A 25,773-nucleotide genomic window follows, 5' to 3' on the forward strand; every position below is an offset into this window, starting at 1 on the left:
GCGTTTGTCCGAAAATATCGACGATAAACGAAGCGATCGCGCCTAATTGTCGCGCAGCGCTTAATAACGTTTGTCCTTGCTCGATGTAGCGGAAGTTCGCGCAAGCTCTTGCGAACTTTCGACCCACGATGGCGTAGGAAATTCGTGTTAATTAGGGCTTTGCGCGAGGGAAAAAGGCAGGATAAGAATTTCCCCGCGAAATATTATTATTATTAGTACACTAATTACCGCCAGACTTTTGGCCAGATTGTCTCTAATTAGGGTCGAGAAGAAGCTTAAAGAATTACGGTCGTCCGTAATCGCTCTGCCGTGTTTTCGTTCCGAGCAGAAATCAATTAAAAAGACTCGTCCGACGAGGGTAAAAGCTTATCTTCGAGGAGATTTCTCGGTTAACAGCGTTCGGAAGGCTACCGCGACGGCGGGCGTCGATGGCGTCCACGTCGGAACACGGCTGGTGTGTTCGTGTAAACAAATTAAGCGCTAGACGTCAGTCGACTGACCTTTTTCGCGCGCCTATAACTGACCCGGCCAAGGACCCGTGAGAAACGCTCGAGCCAAGGTAAAGGCAAGGCCGCTAACTACCCTTATGCATCGCTCACACTGGTAGCGTTGATCAATCGCGCATAATTTCGAGTATCTTCGTATTTCAGTCTGTTCCAAGTATTCGCTAGCTTGTCGATCGTTAAAAAGCTTCGAGCACGTTGTACAAACGCGTTCCACCGGAAGCTGATGACCTCGCGGAACAGCCACGTCGGAAACCACTGCCTCGCGAGACTTGTCTCGATGTCGTTCGCTGAAAATTATCCAGTTACAACTTCTTCAAGTAGCTTCGTTGTCACGAGAGAGCGTGTCCACGGTCTGACGATAATCAGTGGCAGTAAACGCGGTCGACGTAGCTTATTAGCTAATTGATTCGTCCGTCTGAGGATCGTCGACGAGAAACGCGAGCGTCGATCGATTCGCGAGATGACCCCCGTCAGATGCCGATGATTTATCGGGCGCATTATAATTTATAAATGCTTGGTCCGTGGTTCAGTTATCGCGCTCGATCAGCCGGATAAAATTACTTAACCCGTGGGACGGGGCGCGCGCGCGGGGGTGGTAAAACGAGGGAGAAAGTGTGACAGAGGGAGAGAGAGAAACCGAGAGAAGGGTTTATCGCGAAATTTTCGCGTGTAGCCTCGCGTGCGACTACTACAACGGCGAAATTGTCGGAGAGCGTTTCAAGCCACCCCCGCGCCGTTACTTCCGGCCAACCTTCGAACGAATTTTCACGTACACACGTACACACGCGCGCGTCCATTCGCGGTGGCTTGCTGCCGCCTGTTATTGTCGTTGTAGGGCAACGGATTTATTTTACCACTTTGTTCCAACGTTCCACCCCTTCTCCCTCCTCGTTTCTAGGATCACCCTTCAGGCTTTTCAATCACCGCACCCGCCATTTTTCTCCTCGAGGAGGAAACGTTTCGAGTGATTTCCTGGCAAAAGTCACCCCCCGTTTTCGTCCCGTACTTTCGAAGAAGTTCAGCGCAAACACCGATCAGTCTCGTTTCGGGAACCGTAACGGTTTATTCTCGCTCATTTCTATTTAATGTTCCCTGGTAGCAGCGAAACTTCGTCGCGCTCGGTTTCCGAGGTTGTAACTTCCTGGTTTTACAGCCGACCAGCAATAGTTTTGGCAGTGGAAATCGCCGTAAAACCGGACGCGGTCCGGCGACGCTGGTATTTCGGCTAAAATTAAATGCTCTTTCAATCCGCCGCGATAAATCATCGGCCAGCACCAGCGGCCGTTTAAAACGCGCAATATTTCGCCGCGAAGCGAGACCATTGTGTCGAACCTGACGGACAGTCGGTGCTCGCAGAAAGCCAGCGAGCTACGCTCGTCGATGGGATCGTTTCCGTTCAATTTCCAACTTGCCAGGGTCCCCACGAATTGGTCTCGATCATGAACTCGAGGATACAAAGTTTCCGTGAACCTCTGTTAAAAATTTTACGTCCCAGCGACACATTTTCATCGTACAGTTAACGATCGCCTCGAAGGCTTGGCTGTGAAACGACTAACCAGCAACGCAAAGTGATCGAACGGCGTTGCGCGCGTTTCGAGCGTGACCTGACCGCGATCCGGCGAAGGTTGCCGCGTTCACGAGGGCGAGGAGGAACGTGGAAGAAGTAGGGTAGACGGTGTTCTCACGTGAGAGCTTTTACGAGCCCGTCTTTCGAGATTCTACGACGTTGCGAACCGTGCAGGAGCACACGGACATCTCCAACGGTTTCTTTACAGCCGCGCTGCCATTACGAAATTGCCACAGCGTTCTCAGCCTCGCTAAAGAATACCTCGAACGCTATGACCCCGACGACCATCGCGCACCTCGACGTTTTACGTCGCGTTTCCAGCCGAAATTTTCGCGTGATCTCGCTGTTGCTCGAGACTGATCGTTTATATCCGATTATTTTCGATAGTTACGCGGCGTGCTGCGATTTCCTGCAGAACAACAACCTGCTGAGCATCATAAGGGCGCACGAGGCACAGGACGCGGGCTACCGCATGTACCGGAAATCGCAGACGACGGGCTTCCCATCGCTAATCACCATCTTCAGCGCGCCCAACTATCTCGACGTTTACAACAACAAAGTGAGTCGCTCGATTCCAGAAAAATTCCTCTTAAGTCTCCCTCAGCGATTTATTTTTACTGACGATAAAGAACGCGCGATTTTCGTTGACTATTCGCAGGCAGCGGTGCTGAAGTACGAGAACAACGTGATGAACATCAGGCAGTTCAACTGTTCACCGCATCCTTACTGGCTGCCCAACTTCATGGACGTTTTCACGTGGTCCCTACCATTTGTAGGTGAAAAAGGTAAGTATGCTTCCTCCTGATTATCATTCCAGCAGGATCAGTAGGATCGACGTAAATTGAACGTCTCAGAATCGAATTCGTCTCGTTTTACGGTTCCCTCGTTCTTGTTTTACAGTCACAGAGATGTTGGTGAACGTACTGAACATCTGCTCGGACGACGAGCTGATGAGCGACGGAGACGACGGACTCGAAGAAGGTAATGTCGACTATTACTTAGCTATTCCCCCTTCTTCTTTAATACGATCACGTTTCTTGCAGAGATTCTTCTTTCTTTCTCTCTATCTCTCTTTATATATATACATAGATATATATATCTTTTTTTTATTATTATTTCTTGAAATCGATTATATCCACTGGTCCATCTTACATCGTGATCAGAGTGTCCCCTATTTTGTGCCACCACGGTTTGAGCTTTAATCGATTAACAAATCGAACGAAGTATGTTACCTACTTCCGTTGTTGTTCTACCTTTTTCTTTGCACACGGAGCTCTCGTTTAAAAGAGACCACGCTCGCCGCAACGTACGAGCAAACGATCAACTTGCTCCACGATTTCAGAGTGTCCCATTTTTCGTTGCGCTCCTCTACTGTGATTGATGTTGGAGTGTTCGTTTTGAAGGATTTCTAGCGGCGATCTCGAATATACTCTAAGCACGATCTAAGAGTGGCCACGTTGAACGCTCGGGAACGCGAGGATTCATGTCCTCGCCAAGCATCGAAGTCTCGCCAGAGGCTGAACCCGATAACGATAGACGACACGCGGCACCACTTTCCTCATGAATCGTCGCGTTCAACCGAATGGAAGGTCGATCGCGTGACTGCAAAGTGTTTTTAAAGAACAAGATATCTTCTCTATCCTCACGTTTCTATCTTTAATATACTTTACACGTTTCTCTTGGTCCAGCTTCGATCCGCGCGTGGCTCGCAGAGAACGTTTCAGGAACCGACTGTCGATTGTCGATCCGGTCTCGCTTTGAGAAATAAAAATTTCTTCTTTCTGCTAGTCGACGCGAGGAACGAAGCTGCAGATTTTCTCTACGTTTCTTTAATCATTATTGGGTTGTCCGAGAAACGAACGCAGAAAGTACTTGGAGCTTTTCATCGAGAGAATTGCATTCGTTTAGACGTTTCCAAGATAACCCTTGGTTTTGTATTAGTTTTACTTTCACCGTTCGAAAGCTTTCACTTTTTTTAATATCGAAAGACTGTCTTGCGATCACTCGAGATCGAATCGTTTTTTAAATCACCTTTGCCGCCACGCTTCGATCCGCCAGCCGCCAATACCAGACGAAGGATCTGCACCCACCCCGCAGACCACCTACGAATTATTTCTTCTCGACTTTCAACTCGAGCCACACCTTTCGTTCTCTATGATATACCGTGTAAACCACCTGCTACGGCCGCACCTGTTCTTTTTTATCTTGTCAAAATTCTCACCTTTCTCGGGGCCGAAAGAAGAAAAGATAATCGAACGTGAAACGAATTGGAGAGAAATAATGTCGGACGATGATTATCTCTGTGCGCAATCGAAACGGAGAAGAAATCGCGCGCATCACCACGACAAGATCAATCGTCAGGGCGAACTTCGATTGTCTCTTATACACGTATCCCTCTTTATCCCCCTTTTATCACCCTCTTCTCGTCCCATGAATGTGTACTTTTAATTAAGATAAGATGTTCGTCAGATCGACAATTTTAAGACTATAAACGAAACAAGTATTTAAGCGAAATGCACAGTCGAATACCGTTAAAGACACAGAAAAGATCGTCCCATTATCCCGCGGTGTCGACTTTCAGAGGAAGATTTTGAATTCTCTTTCTGTTTCCATTTTCACCCGCTGCACGGACAGATGGTAAGAAGCGCCACTCGACTCTTCTAATCGTCACATTATTAAGAGCTTCATTGTATTGATCATCGATCTTTCTGTTTCCGTTTGTTTCATTTTATTTAGCTGTACACTTATTCTTTTCCATTAGATAGCCTCGGTGTGTCGGAGTTCTTTTCTTCTCCCTCGCCATCCGTTTCTTACATTCTTCGCCATTTCTTTTTATTTCTTCTCTCTCTTTCTCTCTCTCTCTCTCTCTCTCTCTCTTTCTCTCTCTGTCACCATTATCTTTTTATCTTTTTACTCCGTTCGCGTGTTCCACCGTTCTTTCTGTTTCTCTTTTTTTCCTTTTCTCGGAGAACGGGGAGTAAAGGAAAAAAAAATGTGGATAGAAATGAAAAGAGAGCAATGGCTAATTGTGAGAAGTAGAAGAAAAAGACTGGAGCGAAATTTGTTTTTTTTCCTTTTTTAGCAAAGCGTACACGCAACCCGTACGCCAGTCTGGAAACAACAGCCTTTCTATTTCTATGGTTTTACTTTTGTTTATTCCCCTGTTTTTTCTCGCCGTTTTTCCTTCGATCGAATAACACGCGCACTCTGTACGTACGATTCGCCATTTTTCTCTCACGTTTCTCTATCTGTCTCTATTTCTGTCACTCTCTGTCCATGTTCCGTGGTTCGTACATCTCCTCGCATTAAGGTACGAGAGATACTTTCTACATTCTTTCTAGCTCTTTTTCTTTATGTGTTTCTAGTTCTCTTTCTCTCTCTCTCTCTCTTTCTATATATATACACATATATCTCTCTCTGTCTCTATATATTTATATCTATTCTCTGTTTCCACTTCACGGATTAAATATAAATATATACGAAATCATGATGTATTTACGTTACTTCGATGGCACACGGCCTGAACTCTTGTCGTTGTCACCGTTAGACCATTCTTCTGCATCGTTACGATTCATAGTACATTTAGAAGATAAATCTATGTCACTTTGGTTCGGTGCATCCGTTCAAAATGGCGTGAAACGTTTGCATTTCGTTCGGTCCATGCTAAAAACTCGAGCCCAAGACTCGAATCACTTTCGAGCGTGAAGAACTTCCGAGGAAATAGCAGCCGCTATTCGAACAACGATGAAGTGAAAAGATTCCGTCCGATCCGTTCAATTCTCCCTCGCACGACCATTTTGAACGCTGCATTCACGCGAATCACGCATGCGACGACCGTCCGGGCGTCGATTCTCGCACGAAATCGACGCCAGTCCGTTCGCCACGTACTCTCGATGTGTTCTTACTTCAGTTTTCGATATCTCCGCACCTCCTCTATTTTTCTTTTCTCTCTGTTACGTTTTCATTACTCTCGGACCTCTCGAGCCCACCGCTCGACTCTTCGTCTTCTGTCTACCATAATGGCGTCCGAGCACCACGTGGTCGATTTATCGTTACTTTCTCTCTGGTGTCGCGTCCGTTACATGCCACAAACCCACTCTCTTTCTGCCTCTCTCTCTCTCTCTCTTTCTCTCTATTTTTTTTATTTTCTCTTCTTTTTCTTTTCGTTATCATTTCCGTTTCTCCCTTTTTGATACACGTTGCGGCCAATACCCACGTCATTGGTAACCCACGTGCACCAATCAGCGGAATACAACCGTTTCGGACTCCGGAGGATCGCTGTTTCCCGGTCGACAGCTTTCGCGATTAATTATTCGCCAGATTATATCGCGTTGCGTTCGTACTCGACGAAAGTAATTCGTCGACGAACCATAGTTCTCCAACACGAAAGACGAATAGCTGGCTCGCGAATTCCGACGACTATGGATGGACTTGTCCGAACGTTTGACAGGTCACTTTCAGATGACACAGTGGCGCGTGTCGGACATTTATAGTTTATCGTTTTAACAAGGCAGTTCCCATCCGACTGTGTCTCTGTTAAGATTAATATCTTGCCCAGTGCAAACTGCACGGAGAGACGCGCGAGACCGGTTCTCCACCGTGAAACATCGATCCCAAGGAGTCCGCGTCGAGGACCCACCCTGAACCACCGCGACTCCCGTTCGATCAGGGTGTCACGTACGTGAATCGAGGAGAAACGAGACATCCGAGAGAGATTCGTCGGTCGGATCTCGACGGACTAGCTAGTCGTTAGACGTAAACCCTTTCTCTCTTTAGGAATTTCACCCTGTTGACCAACGCCCTTCACCCTCTGGTCCTCTTTAAAACCCGTGAAACCCCTCGTAGCCCTGCCGCCCCTAGAACGCCCGCGTGATGCGCCCCCCTTGGCCCAAACCCCCCCCAAAAAAATCACCCCCGATTTTGAACAAGCCCGAACGAAGTTGCACTGACTGTCTTTTATCGTACTCCTTCTCTATTATATTTGTCAATCAATCACACTGGCCTTGGACTCCTCCTATCTCGGCACGACACTATGCTACTACTACCTCTACTACTTCTACTACTACTACTACTTCTACTACTACTACTACTACTACTACTACTACTACTCCACTCAAAACTCCGTTGTTCGGCATACGCAACCCCCGATAAAGTCGCAGCGAAAGTCGTTGTCCAAAAAAAGAACGGTAAGTCCCCATTGAGAGAGCCGACGACTTACTTGAGACGCAAAGAGAGTTTTTTCATCTAATTATTTTTTTTCTTTCCTCTCTCTCTCTCTTTCTCTCTCTCTCTCTCTCTTTTTTTTATTAATTGGAACGAGCCAAGGCAAAGTAACCCGTTGTCAGACGATTACCACCGATTTTTGTCGGTCTCGCTTCGTTGTACGAGACGATGTAGATACACCAGGACGATTAACGAGGGTCCTGTACACTCGTGTCGATTGTACGAGGTCTTTTCAGCCCTCTTCGTGTACGGTTTCGACCATTTCACGCGGCTTAGAGAGAGAGAAAACATGTATATGTATGTATATCGACGTGCATACATATACATACCTGAACGACTTAACTTATTTTTCTTTTCTCTTCTTCTCACACTTCTTTTGTTCCTGGTTTTGCCTTTGTTTCTTCTTCTTCTTCTGTTTTATTTAGTGTCTCTCCTGTTTGTGTGCCAACGCGCGCGCGAACGCACCTCGCCGCGTGTTCTGCTGGTCAGGAAACGCGTATCGCCTCGGTTAATTTAATTAGGATCATTAAATTAACGATATCGCGACGGAGCGCGTTTCCTTTGCTAAGATTCGACAATCAGTCCGCGCACGTTTCCGCGCGATAATTGATTTAATAATAAAAGAGTATGGGAAGTTTCCTGTTTAAAAGAATCGAAATTCGATAAAGTTACACAAACTAATCTCGTTGCGTATATAATGAGTAAAAAAATTAGTTCTTTTCTCAGTTCGCGAATCAAAAAATTCGAACGAAAAACCATCGCGAATGCTCGAGTAAATCGTTCGCCAGATGGAACCGGAAGCCAGCAGAACCGCAACGCGACAAGCGTTCCGCGCGGGCCCTAATCTCCTCACTTGTTTTGTCAATTTGTTCCTGCCAACGTAACTCCACACCGTGATCCGTCTACTTGTTCGTCTACTTTTTTTTTCGTACCTCGTTAAAAGCCTTTTCTTCTTTTTTTTTCGATTTTTCAAACGAAATAAAAAAAAAAAAATAAAAAGAAACAATCAGCAATGGTGTCACTAAACAAACTTCGTTTGCTCCTTCTCATCTTCCGTTCTTTCGTTGTTCTTTTAGTTTTCTGTTCTCTTCTCGCCGAATTTCAGTTCCATTTTCTGTCTGGTTCTCGACCACGCTGCCTACCACCACCACCCGTTTAACCCCGTACTGTCTATCTGAACACGCTGCGTTTAACCACCGATCGCTCACCGATCTCACTACGATTCCTCCTCCATTCGCCGTCCCACAGCCCAACTTCCCACCACGCCTGGTTCTGTTTTTACTTTTCTTCTCTCGTTTCTTTCTGTTTACCCCGCCGATCGATCGATCGATCCACGTTACACGTAGCTGGGATCTCGACTAACCGAACGGTGTTCACACGCCACGAAGAAAGTGTTTCTGCGACCCTGTCCTGTGATTCACGACGAAACGCGACCGTCCTACGATAGGTTTGCTACCCTTGCAAACAAACGCCATTTTCTCACCCTTTCGAGCACCAAGTGGGACCATTGACAGGTCAAGAGACGTTCTATAGCTGCTTTTTCATCGTACTATTCTAATATTTCTGATGATAAAGCAGTAGAATCCTTTGGTGCTCAAAGGGTTGTTGCCATGTTCGTTTTTTTTTTTGTGAAACTTGAAAATTTTTGGATAATTCGACTCTTCAACGGACAATCGTATAGACGATTTTAGTGGGCGTAGATAGATGAAATTTCGAAAATAATTGTAGGAAATGGAGCCCTCCAGCACGATATTTCAGAAGTAATTAATTGTAATTTATAGCATTGTACGGTGATACGCGTGGTAGGATTCTTCTGTGGATTCCTCAGCGATTTTTCGAAGGAAAAATTCAACAGCCGCCCTGTGATCGCGGAACGCTATTCTTGAAACATTTCCGTGGAATATTTTAGCCTACATATTTTTAACGAAAGTGCAGCGCGGCAGTTTTTACAACGATGGCTTTCTGGCAGCCTCCCCCGGAGTTCGCCGATTTTCCCAGCGACGGGTTCATTTTTATTTGTGGTTTACATCGCGACAGAGCGCGATTTCCCGTTCAACGTACTACGAATTTCGCAGATGCATTTGACATGGGTGCAGTGCAATTTTTCCGCGGGTTTTTGTTTTCTTTTTTTTTTCTCTTCCACCCCTCGAAATTTTCGTATGCGTTTGACACCCACGCGGCCCGGCTTTTTTGTAAATTTGAAAGCCCTCGATCTTTTAGCCACGCTGCACCATCGTTACACACTGTGTCGTTTTTGGATTTCTTTTTTCGAAACGTACAAATTTTTTGAAACGATACCACGTACAGATATCGTATGAAATGGGAGTTGAAAATCTCCTGTGCCATGTGATATAGATTTATTTTATCACACGAATTTTCCTACGACAAATTGGCGTATCCACCTTTATCGCATCGCGATGTTCATACACGAAACGCTATTAAGCTGAACAACAGAGCTTAAAACTGTGCTGGGGGGAGATTAAAATATTCCGCGCTGGCCAATCGCTGGAAACTCAACGATAATCCGATTGTCCAGCGAATGAAACATTGAAAAGACGCATATAACCCTCGAAACGTCAGTGCGTGTCGCGTCAACTTCTCTCAAATGCGATCCCGGGGAAACATTAGGCTTCTCCAAGAGTCCACCACCTCCTACGGTAATACAGACAGCAATTAACACTTTAACTACCACGTTGTTCGACGCTGATATCGCAGCAGAAGGTACGGCTAAATTTAAGAAGTAAAAAGTTTCGCTTTGTCATCGCAGCATGAGTTTCATTCTCTAATAAAAAATCCATCGAACTGTTCTACCAAACGAGAACGATCATCTGCATCAGTATCTTAAAACGATAGAGAATACCTCCACGCACGTAGAATAGAGTAATTAAAGTGTTAACACCGGACGAGGTTCCATGAAACCCAAAACCCGTCCATGAATTAATTCCAATCTGAGATTAGATCCTCGGTAGAATCGGAACAAAGGTGATTCGATGGCGCGTAAACGCGACCCTCGACTACTCGAGTCGACAGTGGAACGAGAAGCGATGGACGGGCATCCCCTGAAACCTTAAGGGTAACTGGGTTAAGACCGAACGCGTCGCCATCGAGGCTCGCGAAATTTTCACGTAATCCAACCTCGCTGGATCTCCTCACGGGACAATTATAATCGGTATTAGCAGCCGCGATATAAACTCCGAGGCCAATGAAAATTTAACGCCGCGCGTTAAAACGAGACGCGGCCGCGGGGATAACTTCGAATTACGCTCCGGCCGTTATCCGCGAGACTCCACGACCGAATTGAATTTTACTGGTGCCACCGGGAATTTTACGACCGACCCTAGTTTTAACGGCCGCGAAACATCGACGCTCGAATATGCGTGCGCCGCGTTTCGAACGGGACGCGTTCTGTGACCATTTTTTTTTTTTTGATCGAGGAAAAATTCGAGGAAACGCGGAAATGGATATAGCTTCGAGAGCGATGATTAACCGCGAGCTGAAATTTGCACTTTTACTAACTTCATCGTGTTCGAATTGGGAATCGTAGATCCTAGATCGAGGGATGAAACTCTGCGAAAGGTTTGCCATTTTCTGTAAGCCAATTTAGAAGCTGCTTTTGCGCACAACTTTTTCTCTAACAATTCGTGAGCGACAAGTAGAGAATTAACAAAGTTTTGTCTACAGTTTTATGCCTTTCGTTTCGCAAAACACGGAAAAGGTATTGCTCGATCGCCCCGCTTGCTCGTACACGTCGCACCGTAAATAATCACCGAAAATGACACAACTCCACGGAACACTGAACCATACCAGCATCGAAAACTCATCTCAGCAGAGTTCTTGCGTCCACTTACACGGTTTCACTCTATCGCTCGTTCGAGAAGCACGAAACGGTCCCACACCCTACACGCGTCTACCGCTGAGCTGACGTTGACTGATGCGCGGATAATCCGCGTGGAACACGGTTAATCTCGCGGACGTTGGATCGCGTTTTCCTCCCGAGCGTCTCTGAAACCGCGTTCCCAGGGTCTTCCTTTCGTCGAGGACGAATCGCGAGCTCTCTCCTACCGCTTCCTCCTCCATTTTCCGCCGCGTTTCGCCCGGCGGTCTGCCGATCGATCGAACGCATCGAGTTTCGCGAAATAAGGAGAGGAAGGCCACGGTGCATCGATCACAGCCGGCTCTTTGAAGCCTCCTCAGCCCCCGTTCCGCAACTGGAAACCTTGTTTCGCGACCCTTGCTTCCTGTCTCTCTGCTCGGTTAGAGGATTCCCGATTCGAAGACACTGCGAGAATTTTACTTCCTCCAGCGGTGCTTCCTCGATAGAGATCGAGGAAAATAACTGCACAGGAAGGGTCTAAATGTAACGAGATAAAGAGAACCCTTTGAGAGAAGTGAATCCGAGTTTCCAAGTGGCCACTGCTTGAAACACGAGGCACGAAGCCGCGAGTCCGGTCCATTTCAATTACCCCATTTATTTAGAAAAAGTCTTCGCTTCGCGATTACAGTGGATAGAAGCTAGCGTCGCTGGTGAGACATTCGGAAATCGAAGATACCCTACAACTCCTAACGAAGTTCAATTACCGTGGTACAGGAGTAGAGGAAGAATTTCGAGACATTGTTCTTGTGCCTGACAGATCTACTGTTCCGAGTAGTACGAGAATAAGAAATAAATCGTGTACACTTCACAGTCAGCGACACAAGTCCCCAGTACCGAGACAGATCGAGCAGACTCGCTTAAAGTTCCTCATCTCTCGTAAACGCCGCCTCTTTGCCAATAAATCGCGAAATCGTGTGGAACCTTTCACCTGATCCACTGGAGACTGGCTCTCCAGCTCGATAATAGATCACCTTTCTAGTTTCCATCGAGAGAAACGGCGGCGCCAAAGCGCGAACGGAAGCGAGGAAGGAAACCGCCGCCATTCCTACCCCTTTCGCTACGTGTGTTACTGCTCTTCTTTTCTCTTTCATTTCCACCGGTTACCTCTGTTCGTTCTCCCTGCTCCGCGTCTCGAATAGAGACGCGACAAAGTTATCTCGAAGGAAAGTGCGATCGAATTTTTGTCCATTCTCCGCGCAACCCTTTTTCTTCGACGCGGATCCTCTTCTCGCGAAACTACGTGACGTATAGAGACCGAACGACGCTTCTACACGATTCTACCACCGGTTTCCTTTGGTTCCTCTGTAAAATCCGTTTCTCTCGTTGGCACGCTGCTCTTACTCTCTCTCCATCTCTCTTTATCTCTCTCTCTCTCTCTACCCCCTTCAGCCTGTGCACGCTTCTGTGATCTTCCCGTGGCAACGTTCGCGTGAAAGGAAACGAGGTCGAGACCGAGGAAATTTAATTTTCACAAAGCGAATGGTAATACATCTGCTTTAAACGTTACATCTTTCTTTGAGCCTGCCCAGTCGCGTTCAAATTCCCCTATATATCTCGAACAGTTGTTACAAACCAGCCAAGATTTCTACCCCCGCTGTTCGACCTCCGAATCGATTCGTTCAATCATTGGTAATCGACTACATTTTATCATCGAAACAGATACATGCTTGGCAACTAGAAGAAGTTGAGAGATATCCTTCCATTTAATTTGTTCGGTAAATTACTCGTTACCGTTCTCCTGGAACGCGAACGACACCAAAAGCTCCGACAATCTTCCTCCAGAGATCGTATCTGGCGCACCCACCCCCTACGTAGGAGAGAACCAAAGCCACGAAATATCGTATTTTCTTTATTATCGAACATCGTTGCTCGACATCGTCTCTATGTCTCTTTCTCTCTCTCTCTCTCTCTCTTATTCACGCATCGACCTCTCTCGTCTCTCTCTCTCTCTCTCTCTCTCTATCTCTCTCTTTCTCTCTTTCTGTTCCTTTTCAGCCATATCGTAATAAATGAATAAAAGAAAAGAAAAAGAACACTTCCGTTCTCTCTCTTGTCTTATTCCGTACCGTTTTCCCTGATTTGCTCGTTTTCTTTTTCTACCCTTTTAACGATCGTTTTTACGTTCCTCTTCTATATATATATACATATATTTCAGTACTGTTTCGTTGGTTTCGCGCGTATTACTTTTGCGAATTCGCCCGATGCCGCGTTCCACCCGACATACTCTTTCGTTCTCGATTTCCCCCCACGACCACGTTTCTTTTTCCGTTTCTCGCGCATGCTAGTGTCCAGTAGTATTATTACCTTAGGATTAAACTAATCGAATAAATTTGTTTCCATTTACCTACATAGCTTTATCAATTAATTCGACGATCGTCGAGGAAGTCGTTCTGATTCAACTTACGATCACTCTGTCCGCGACGTTTACGTTGCTCTCGTATTTCTTTCGCGTTTAACGATCGTCCCGTTTTAAGGAGACGATCGAAAAGTCGAGCCACGGCATAGGAACAGAAATCATGAAGTAATCCTCGAACGATCGACAGACGACGTATTAATCAAAGTTTTTTCTTAATCAGTTTTTGCAGGTAGCTTCTGTTGTAGCGGTGTATTATTAACCACGCACAATTATTTTTCAATACTTTCGATTTAACGATTCACTGTGCCCCACAATCACCATCGAGATTACTTTCGTCGAATTCCAAGCTGCATTTTCAGATCCGACCGCACGCGTTGGCGTTATGATTTTATAGAACCAGACGAGAAGAGAAACACGAACTGTAGAAAGTAATCACGAAGTTGGATAACAGGGTGGTTTGCGTTTTTTATTTTTTTTTTATTTTTCAGTTTCTGAATTTCTTCTCTCCACTTTGCTACGGACAAGAGACTCTTCCTCGTTAATTTAGAGATTCGATTATATTTGGTACCGATGCTGCTGTCTGACGTTAAGTTCTCCCTTCGTTCCAATTCCATTTCTTCGGTTCTGCGATCTGAATTTGTTATATTTTCAGTCGATCTAAGAAGCTACTTATTTACGCAAAATTCAGACATCATCGATGGGACGGATTACGTTGATTACGGACGAAATCTTTTACAAATCCACAAAACGCAGACCGCCCACGTTGCCCGCTAACGAATTACCTTCTTACACCTATCAGTATTCACCATTCGATATTAACCAGACCTCCTGAATTAAGTTTACATCTCTTTCGTTCAGTTTCAAATCGCAAGTCTCGAAAATATCCGAAACGAGCAGCTCGAATCCTTTTTCTCTCTGTTCCATTTAAACGTGAAAACGTCACAGCCGATTTTTAGATGTTCTCGACTTGCGGTAGAAATTCTGCAGTACGATTCGCAATTGCTCGTCGATATTTCTCTAAAATCCCACAGATTTACTCGATGAATTATCAACGCGCAATTGGGGATTGCTTTTTTATATACCGGATGAGTCGAAAGCTCGCTACTTTTGGCTCAGCCTGTATACAAAAAAGATACGGTTAAAAATGACAAGATATTTCTTGGTACGTGAGAAGCCTTACAAAGACCGCGTTCTTTACGATTAAAAAATATGTCTCGCGTATAGAGTTTACATTGGCACAGTTTAGATACCGTTTACACATGGTGGCCATATCGTATGGCACACTGTCAACGCAAATAATCTCTGTCATTCTTGTCCCTTCGATGTTAGCGTACCATCGCAGAAAGTAAAAAAGACGTCTGAATACAAGAGCCAACTCTGATCACATTCTCGCTCCTTCTTACGTACGAAGAGACACCTTGTGCAAAGCAAGAATTTTCGAAATTCTAACGCACCAACGCTTGATTTGAATGCCACTTACGCTGTGCACTCTTTCTCTTGTCTGTTCTATGTGTTCTTTTCTTTACGCCACATTCGACCAACCACCTTCTTCGCCAACCACGAACCATCACCAACCAACCGCCATAATATGTATATATATATATATCAACCATTCGAAACAACAACGACAAAAAAAATATATATATACACCGTGAAACAAATCTCGTACATACTCGACGATTTGAACACACGAATCTACTCCATTGGACTGTTCGAATGACCGATCAACTGATGAAAAAAACGAACAAAAAAAATTGTTACAAAATTATACATCTCCGCCTCTCTCTATCTCTTCTCTTCGGCCGCATTGACGCTGCTCTCACATTGTTGGTTACTTCTGTCCTTTTACTTACGTCCACGCTCACCATCGGTAAAACGACCATGGTCACCATGGCCGCCATGGTAACCCGACGGTCTGGTCCGAATACGACCCCACCTACCATCGCGTACGGTGAGTTTTTTTCTTGTGAAAGTGCGCATAGATCCTCGATCGCGGAGGATCTGTGGACATTGGACGACCTAAGTCTCGTGGTGCCTCGACGAGACTCAGTTTAAATTCACGCGATCTCTCTCTCTTCGAGCCAATTAAAACTCTAAATTCATTCGAAACATTGGGAATAATCGAGATATCCTTTCGTGTACTTTTAATTTTACTCGTGTCCAGTGAAATTAATCGGAGAACTCTGATAATTATTCCTCTGTTTGATAAAGTATCAGAAAACTGTTGGAGACGATTTTTATCCGATGTCTGATCGTTGTCATTAACGAACGAATAACCACGAGATCGGTCGTCTCGCTCTGATCCTCCACGATGCGAGCACGCAATGAAATAGGAACACGTCCAACACCCAACGGTCCACCGTCGGGCGACACGAAAAATCGCACGGCTTTCGTGATTCGATCGCGAGTCCCCCGACGGTATCGCGCGCCGTTGGGTTCGTGAAGCTTCCTATTGTTGATAAGCGAATCCGCGTGAGAGGGCATCGATGAAATCGAGGCACATAGGCGTCGCATTTCGGCGTCTATGCGTCGAAAGACACGGAGATCCATACGGAAAGTGTTGGACCTGTATTCAAAACGATCCTCTTCACCGACGTTCGTTCTCCTCCAGCTGATCCGACGCGATCTTCTTCGTTTACGAATAGAGATTCGCTGCGTTTTTTTTTTTTTTTATTCTTTTTTCTCTTTCTTTTCGCGAGCTATACGCGTTTCTGTCAGCTGGAAGAGCTCGAAGCGAGCCTGTTAGAAACGCTTACGGAGCAGTGATATAGAGCACTAGTGGGCCTGTGCAACATGTTTTGAGCACAGATCTGGCTGAGATCGAACGGTTTCCACCCGTGATTCGTTCTCGTTTCCGCACGGTTGCCCGGCTACCGTGCATCATCCTTTGAAACGCCGTCGATGCTCCCCACGGACGATGGATCTCCGTCTCTGGGACTCGGTGCCAGACTCGAACACCCTATGATAAATGTTAGCTCGCTAGTATGCTGTCGCAATGGCGTCGACGCATCAAAAGAGCCGGGAAGACAAAAAGGAAAAAAGGGAAAAAAAAGGAAAAGCTACGTGGGATATAAATTCCTGTCCGACAGAGTAGTTGCGTAATACGACGGGTCGCAAAACGGGTGATACGCTTGCGGATTGAGATCTTTCGGTGTCCCGTAAGATCGCCGAGTTGCATTTAGAAACGAATCACGCAGGCTAAAATTGAGAAACGCAGAGGCCGCACGGGGACTGAATGGTGGTAGTACCATTGCGACAGACCACGAGCGCGTGTGATCATGCGCTGACACGTAAATGTCTAGAGAGCAAAGGCTTGATCTGTTGTACAAATTAGTAGTGATGTGCGTCGTTGTATGTGCCGCATCGTCCTTCTCAGCGAAAGCCACAGGATGCTAAAGGATGATCGATAAGTGTCCCCCGTCTCCCTCGGTCAGAGACGCCTTCCGAAATCTCTCTTCCGTCGTGCCCTCTTCTGCTACGGAGAATGCCTTTGGACGCTGCCTAGAGAATTAAAGACCATCGATTGCGGTGGCCCTTTAGAGGGGTTCTTCTTTCGAAACTGCGAAAGTCTGGCCCCCTTTTTCGAATTTCTTCTCGTTCGATCCTTCTTTTTGTTTTTAATACTCACTCTCTTCGATTGTCATGGAGGATCTTTTTCTGTCGTTGGTGTTGATGCTCAAATTGAGTCTCTCGCGTTTGATAGAGGAAGCGAAAAGTATGTATTGCAGGTATTCGTCAGTTTTCAATTTGCACATTAAGACCAACAAGAAGAAAGTACACTTGGAGCAGGAATATCGATAGCGCCCCTCGAGGTTCTCAGATTCATACGGATCACACGTTTCTTTTTTCCTTGTACGTCCTTTTTTCGTTTCACCGCGATTTAAACAACACTAACTTTCTCTCGATTCACACTGACGTTTCGTGCCAGGCTTTTACGCGAAAATGGACGTCGCAGGATATTCCAGAAATGTTTTCTTCCTGCCATCTCAGCAGAACGTTCGCTAATAATGCTTTCCCATGCAGCCGCGCGATTGCGGATTACGAGAAATTAAAACGCGTCGCCGTTGGCCTCGTGAAATTGAGCTTGTTCACCGTACGATCGCATTGAAAAGTAGGAAAATTAACTGAGAAAAAAAAGAAGAAAGCTTAGAGATTTGAATATTAATTGGTTCTTTTTTGTTTTTTGTTTTTTTTTCACCAAAAGAAGAGTCAGTATAGAATCTCCTAATTCGCCATAATTTCTCATCAGCAAAAAATAAAAAAACGAGTCTATTGTTTCCATGTAAGTGACAAAATTACCCGATTTGCTGTAGCGTCACAAGCCCCGACACCCGCAAATTTAACTCGCGAATGCTTAGAGAAGCGGAAACACAACGACACCGGAACGATATTTTCACGTATGTCGACTCATGTGAAATGTCTTTTTTTTATAGAACGAACAAGCTAAATCTTAGAGAGTCGCAACAAGTATCACTAATACGTGTACATCTTACTCGCTCCCTACTCAACTGTTTCTCGAAAAAACGAAAAAGAATACAGACACTTTAAAGTTCGATTAGAGAGTACCGTAACGACTACAATATCGCATGACTCTAGTTTGTACCTATTTCCAGTACCGTGCAGTGAAATTGCAAAGGAAGAGTGTCACAAATGAAAAAGAATCTTTTAACGAATCAACGTACATGCTGTATCGTGATCTTCAGTTTGTATTACCGCGAAGTGGCCGATCTTTAGACTAGACGATTACCAGTAGATTGCTTCTTAACCCGTAACCGTGGCGCTTAGAATTTTACGACTCCACCCTAAACTTCTTAACAGTAACGAGTGTCTTCATAGCGAATGCTTGGTAGCGATAGCTCTAAAACCGCGAGACCACCCTCCGGAAACGAGACGACGAACGTGGAGGAAGGCCTTAAAACGAATTCGATCGAACCAGACTCTCTACAGCTGTTTGGAGACCGCTTACTTTCACATTTGAAACGCGAGCCGGGACGAAATCCCATCCTTAACCCAAAAATTCTGGCGCGCGGATACGGGTTAAAGGGTTGGAGACGGCCTGTAGCGTAAAATACGCGGACGTTCACGTAGACGCGTGTCGAAGTAGAGAAGGAACTAAATACGCGAACGAGAAAGTAGGCAAGCAAAGACGAATACACGAAACGGCGACTGTTGTTGTATAGTAAAAAGCACCCGTAGTGACCGATGGTGCGTACGTTTTACTCGCGCTCAGCCCTGCATGTGCATGCGTTGACCTCTTTCTCTTGCATCGGCCGTGTCTTTTTGCATAACAGATGGAACCTGTGGTTATGCAGCCATCGGCCTGCACGTAAGCGCTATTATTACTATGTGTACGCACGTATCGCACACCGGCTTCCGTTTTGAACACGTGCACGCGCGCGTACGTAGCTGCGTGCATTTATTAGATGCAATGAGCTTGTGCTATTATCCTCGTGCACACTCTCTCTCTCTTTCTCTCTCTCTGTTTTTTACGTACATACATATATACTTATATATGTATATGTATTATATTTGAATATACAGTTACGACTCGAACACGTTTCTCCAGAAGGCGGGAAAATTTCAACGAGACCGCGTCACCTTTGAATTTCGAGGATTACCCAAAGCGCATCGCGACGAATCGCGCGATTCGTCGCGAAACGCGGGAAGTTCGAGAACGGTTCGATTGTTCGATACACCTTTCTTTTTCTTTTTTTTTTTTTTCTTTTCTCGCCCTTTCACGAGGTATTATTTTTTGCTTGTTTCTTCGTTGAGTACTTTCGTTCGTTACGTTTGTCGTTCAGTTCGCTGAATAGAGTCGAACAGGAAGGAGAGACAACGATCGCGACGATATTAACGAAAAGTTCAGCGCGACGGGAAGAAATAATACACGCACACCGAACGGATAGCTGCAACGAAACGAAAAGTTCGAATTTGGTACATCGAGACTAATACGCACTCGCTCGTCGCGTGCACCGAGTTTTTTTTCTTTGGCTGTAGTTTGCCGTTGTTGTTTGCCGTGAGACCCGAGAATAACGAGTGACTTCTAGTTTTTCGTTTTTTTTTCCTTTTTTTTCCTTTTCAAATAACATAATCACCGGTAAGCTGTGGTATGAATAATGTAGTGAACGCCGAATTCGATTTGCCTCGCGACGAGAGTCGCGCGGTGAATCTGCGATCGAGACCTCGCGAAGGCGAACCCGGAATCGACACGATTTCCCATCCACGTACATTTCAGCTTGTAATTCCACCATGTGATCGCCTAGCGTCGATTCTTTCAACGCAGCTAATTCACACACGATTCAACGCGCATCTGTCGCGAGTAACTGGCCCAAGTTGCTAGCTAGTAACCTCGCCTAGATCTTGTTCGCTCGATCTAAGCGCCTTCGCGACTTCGTCGATCGCAAGAAGAAAGCTTGTCCCTTCGACGAGACGAGCACTCGTTCCAACTAACTCCTGTACACTTTTCTAGGTGCAGCAGCCAACCTACGCAAAGAGGTTATCAGAAACAAGATCAGAGCCATTGGCAAAATGGCGCGCGTCTTCTCTGTCTTGAGGTCAGTAGACGATAACTTAAACCCTATTAGTTTTGTTAACGACAGGCAGAGATGCGATATAATTGCTGTGCGAGCGCGAAAAGTAAAAGTAGTGGGCGATCCCGTTTCACGATGGAAATTGCGCGTGACCGGAAGCGTCGACGGAGAACGGAGGGAAGCTGCGTTCCTTCGACCAGGAGCCGCAGAACCGATCGCGATTGGCTCGAGCGTCGAGGCCAATTACGCCTGGATCGCGTCGATAGAATTCGTTAATACCTTTGGAAACTTGTTGTCGCGACGGTGGAGTATCGATCGAGATTTCACGGATCGCTGCGGCAAGAAGGGGAACGCGCGCAGAGAATAATCCCAGTGTTCGTTACGCCGCGGATCATCGCTAATCGCCTACGCCCGTAGGATACGCCGGAGAGCCGAGAATCAGAAAATTGCCAGCTAGGATGAAAAATCCTGGCCGACTTCTCGCTCCGGGAAATATTCCAACGGCGCGTTCCCCGTTAATCCGGGGAAATTAAGTTGGGGTCGAAAGTAGAATCGATCGCGGTATCTCATTTTTAGCAAATCGACCTGACCACGCTTTTCGCTTGATTGTCCTTTCAGAGAGGAGAGCGAGAGCGTGTTACAGCTGAAGGGGTTGACGCCCACTGGAGCTTTGCCTCTTGGCGCGTTATCTGGCGGCAAGACGTCGCTAAAAAACGGTGAGTCTCGTTCTCCAAGGAATCTCAGTAGGAAATTTGGTCCGACCGAACGTAACCACCGGCACGGTCCGCGTATGATTATTCACAGCTCTCCAAGGTTTCTCGCCAAACCACAAAATCACCTCGTTCGCCGAGGCAAAGGGTCTGGACGCTATAAACGAAAGGATGCCACCAAGGAAGGACGCCCCGCCCACGCCGGTAAACGAGGAGAAGCCCGTGATAAAGCCGCCGGCTCCTGCGGGAGACAAGCGGGACCACAACACACCGCAACCGCAATCGTGAGCCTCACACTCGTCCAATCAAGGTACACATCACACCCACGTGGATGATCCCGACAGGGAGAGAGTATCCGGATTTTCTCGATCTTTCTCTCTCTCTCTCTCTCTCTCTCTCTCCCTGTCTCTATTTCTATCTTTGCTCCGGATTTAGACCGCTCGGTCCTACCGTGGTCTCTGTCGATGTCACGATGTCGGGGCTATCGCGTCGACAGGTATCACGAGATCGTGGAACGATCGTCGCTCGATAATCCGAGGAGCGACAGCGGTCGTTCGCCGATCGACGGGACCGTGTGCTCCAAAGTAGCCGAAAGGAGCAGCTTGATTAAATCGTTTCGCGACGATCAAGTAAACGACGTTCGTATCATATCGACGAACTGTTTATCGAGAGTTTTTTCTGCTTTTTGTTTCTTCTCGTTGAGTAGTCGATCATCTTTCTTGTCGAATGAACAAAGACAAAAAGTTCCACGAGTGATCGTGTATCGAGGACTGTAACGAAACAGCTCGATTTGTACACCCGATTAACCCTCCACGCATGCCGCGCACGCAAGGGTACAACATTTCCGGTTGCTCGTTCCCCATCGTTGTGTCGCGCGGGTTCGATTGATTCGCCACCCGTGCTACTTGGATCCCCGACTAACCTGGAGCCTGTACTTACAGCTGACAGCTTCGCGTTGCCCGTTGCACGAGCATCGATACAGAAGAGACACGTTGTTGACCGCATCGTTCTTCTTGCTGAACATTGTTCCTCGTTGACGACACGTGCGCCCCCATTAATCGCCGGGAGGAATTTTTAATCCCCTCGTTGCAGCGACTAGAATGATCTCGCCGAGCGTGGCCATATTTCTGGAATTATAATTGGAAATTAGAATACGTCGACGGTGTAATTGGCACGAGCTACGCAAAGGCTCTCTCCCGGTTCCTCGTTAGAAATACAAATTAATGTTATCAGGTCGAGTCCCTGGCTGTGACTCCCACTCCACGAGCGGCAAACTCTATCTAACTTGCTAACATTCATCAAAGTTTGAACGATATTGTCTTCGCGGTAACTGTCCACCGTTCAATGGAATTAGAGGCGATGTAAGTAGTTGCGACCGTTTATAGTCAGACCTCGAGCCACTGAAAACACCTAGTTTTACGGCCATTAACAGCGATGGCTGATAGTATGAGGAACCAAGTCGTTGCAACGAAAGGATTAAAATCGAGAACCCCCTTTAAAAGAAATAATACGGTACTAACCAAATAGTTTTTTACAATGATTTCTCTCGATTAGCTCTTCAACGAGTCTCAACCAGAAATTTTCCATAAAGACACGGAAGTGAAAGAGTATCTTTCAAAACGTACTCTTGACTCACTGCTGAAGGGTTAAACAAGAGAATTCAGTGGTTTGTGTGTAATAGATGGTTTCCTCGGACGAAATTCACCGCATGCTAAACGTCAAGGCTGCAGAGCCGTGCAGGATCGATAGTCTCGCATAACTTCACAGTTGTTTCACCGAGTTACCCAAAGGAGAGACCTTAAACATCACCAGTGCCTTTCCATTGGATAACACCGCGTAAGGCGCTTACCGCGTTCGCTCTAAACAGCTTGTTTCGAGATATTAGATATTCTTTGGGAAACTCGGGCGTCGAGCAACCCTTGGAATCCCTGGGAGTCTCTAAACTCCGCTCGGAATCAATGTCCACCACGTTTATCGAGGGTCGAAGATTTCATTTGTAGCTGAATACGAGCGAAACGTTCGATTCCTCGGCACCCATCCAAACCTCCAGCTCGCCCCCGGTCGTCAACGATGAACGCCTCGGTCAAACCACCACTCAACCGTCCCCTAAATTCCTCTACATCGATGTTCACCAAGAACACGGTCGGCGAGACGTGTTTCGAACGAAAGACGAGGGCTGCGTTGCACGTTTTTCAGGTGGCATGGATGGGTGTTAAGGTCCCAGTGCTGTCGCCGCCACCGCCGAAAGATCCAAACCATCGCTCGTCTCTCACCACCGATTGTTATCGCCAGCGTGCCGTTCGTCGAGTCGAGAGGGTATCGTCGCGAGGATGCACGGGAGGGTCGCCACGGCCGGCGACGAGGCGGAAGAACCGGCGATTGGAGCGACGGAGGGACGCGCCAGGGGAACACCAACGAGCGTCGTCGCCGCCGCGTTTGTTGCCCGCGTTACGGTGGCTGTCGCTGCTGCGACAGGTGCCCCGGTCGACGATGGAGGTGCTCGACGACGGGTCGCCCGGCTCCGTTCGGCTCGCGTTCGAAACGGGGGCTGTTCGCCTCGCGGGAAGAGCTGCGCGCCCGCCGCGGCCTCCTCGTCTCGTTCGTCCTGTTCCTCCCTGCGGACGACGACCCGCACGACCTCCTTCCGCCGCTCTCCGATCGGTGCTCGCGTTTCATCGCCGCGTAAGAACGCGTATCGGTGCCAGGCGTCGGAACGAGCGAAGCGCGGCGAAGGGGAGGTGCCGACGAGAGTCTGTTCGCAGGGATCTCCGTGTGTACGCGTCGCGGGTCTGTTTTCTGGGTGATGGAAAGATCGAGCGGAGAAAGGGGTTCGTCATGGGGACGGAGACTTCGTTTGGAGTCGAGGGTGGCGCGCGTAGACACGGAGAACGGTGACCAAAGCGGGGATCAAGCGTCTCGTGGCGTTGAGATGGCCGATTGTCAATCAGGAAGTTAGGGTGGCTCGTATGCTCGATGGCATTTCGCGACCGTGTATTCTCTCGAATCGTATGGAAGACCGTGGGAAGAGGGTAGGGGATGCGAGTTCTCGTTCGACGTTTCTGGACGCGAGGCGAATAACGATCGAGGCAAGAAGCGGAAGAAAAAGCACGGACGAACGGTCTCCGCCAAAGGGGAACAGAGAGCAAAGAAACGGAAACGAGGTATGAGCGATGAGAGAAGACAAAGCAGATCAGCGAGAGAGGAAAATACAAGAAGGCGACGAGAGAGACGACGAGTAAAACAAACAAAAATGAAAAAAAAAATACGAGAAAGAAAGAGTAAAATAAAAAAGAAAATTTAAAAAGGCAGCTGGCCTGTCGGTACGGCGGAGCTTCCGGTTTTAGGATTCACTAGGTTCTTAAGGAGTCCGCCCTGGGTGATGCACGGACATCCACCCCGCGCAAACAAAATGAAAAAAAATGAAAGAAAATATGAGGGCGGGGTTACTTAAATCTTAAGTCGAGCTAAGCTTTAGGATTAAGTCGTAAGTTATATCGGAGAATTTATTTAATATACGCATATATATTATAAATATATTATTAATTGATTAATTAATATTATGATTATTACTATGATTATTATTATGATTATTATTACACTATGGTTATTATTACTAATTATTACGATGATCATCACTATTATCGATACGATACACGATGATGGTTCTCGCGGCGCGTTCCAAGAGAACACCGCACGTCGAGCGCGTCCTTTTCCGCCCGTACGAAAGCGGAAGCACGTTCACCGCGGCGGCAACTCGTTGCTTTCGAACGAATTCAACGACTTTATCGGAGATCAAATCGGATCCAGACGTTTTTTATTACACGCTTCAAGTCCATTCTCCTATACACTAGCGAAACTGATGATTTTGATCCTAAGCCAGCTGATTCTGATCGAGCAAACGATGAAAGGGGAAGTAGCGCGATCTCAAACCGCGTACTCGCGCACGATAAAGGGGATGAAACGTAGCTCGGATTGTTTCCGTGCTTGATAAGGACCCAAAGGGAAATGACGAGCCTCGATGACTTACTCTGAACTAAAATCTGTCGATCCCAATTGCAACCAGCAGTCAAAACACGACACAGAATTAGCTGATGCCGATCACGGACCAAAGTTTCCAAGGAATACGATCCACAAACTTTTCCTCTTACTCTGCGCATTCGCGGAAACCATTCACGCCTCCACCGAGAGAATCTCAATCGATGTTCTAAACATCGGAAGTTCTCTTTAAACCGATCCATCTCGCTAAGAACTCACGCATACCGCATACCAATCTCAGCAATTTTAACCTCGACTTATTATTATACGAGCCTCCTCCGTGGATTTTAACTTCACCCCCACAATTCCACCCTGATTGTTCTTACTCCTAGAAATAGCGAAACCTCCGCTAGGCCAGACTTGTATTAACCGCAGAGAATTCAGTAGACAAATTTCGTTCGGTATCAGCGAGACCAGGTACCACCGCGTGACATACGATTAGACACGCGAGGTGGTGTTAACGTGAGATTTCCCTCTGATTCTTTACAGACAATGCAACTGTACAACAGACTCAACTCGCATCATCCAAATCGGGTGCTAGAGTATCGGTTCTCGAACCTCGCTCGTGCACCAAATTTCCAATTAAACTGGAGGATGATCTCTTACTTCCGACTGTTACCAAATTTCCAGTCGTCCTGATGATTATCTTGCTCGTAGCTTGTCCGAACCATGGTGGATGTTGCCTTCCATGACCTCCACCAGTTTAGACGAACCACTCGATCTCGTTCGATGGTACCTCTATCGGGGCTGTTCCGTGAGACACGCGTCCGAGCTGGGACAGGGTCTGATAAGGTCGATTGATGGCCTGCGGAAGAATCAAGAGTCGGCAGTCAACGGTCAAAGTCTTATTGCGAAGGCGGAAAAATTTATAGGATAGAGGCATTTTGTTGTAGTCCATCAATCGACTTTGGGGCGAGGGGGGGTTGTTCTAAAATCTCGTTCGACGGGATGCTTGTCCGCTGATTCCACGCA

General features: G+C 46.7%; 1 protein-coding gene across 5 annotated transcripts in view; it reads left to right on the forward strand.

The window, feature by feature from the left end:
* Positions 1-24,321, forward strand: part of LOC143433023 (serine/threonine-protein phosphatase 2B catalytic subunit 3) — a 122,294-nt gene extending 97,973 nt beyond the window's left edge. For 2 of the 5 annotated variants that reach the window (XM_076910121.1, XM_076910122.1), the window contains exons 8-15: positions 2,461-2,632; positions 2,732-2,858; positions 2,974-3,054; positions 17,840-17,923; positions 19,996-20,080; positions 20,675-20,772; positions 20,861-21,076; positions 22,963-24,321. In XM_076910121.1, the coding sequence (XP_076766236.1) occupies positions 2,461-2,632; positions 2,732-2,858; positions 2,974-3,054; positions 17,840-17,923; positions 19,996-20,080; positions 20,675-20,772; positions 20,861-21,054 (841 nt within the window). In that variant the 3' untranslated portion in view covers positions 21,055-21,076; positions 22,963-24,321. Of the gene's footprint in view, positions 1-2,460; positions 2,633-2,731; positions 2,859-2,973; positions 3,055-7,226; positions 7,260-17,839; positions 17,924-19,995; positions 20,081-20,674; positions 20,773-20,860; positions 21,077-22,962 lie in introns of all 5 variants that reach the window. The other 3 variants (XM_076910123.1, XM_076910124.1, XM_076910125.1) reach the window with 3 other exon arrangements.
* The last annotated feature ends 1,452 nt before the right edge of the window (positions 24,322-25,773 follow it).

This window comes from Xylocopa sonorina, chromosome 2 (genome assembly GCF_050948175.1).
Source record: "Xylocopa sonorina isolate GNS202 chromosome 2, iyXylSono1_principal, whole genome shotgun sequence".
Lineage (NCBI taxonomy): Eukaryota > Metazoa > Arthropoda > Insecta > Hymenoptera > Apidae > Xylocopa > Xylocopa sonorina.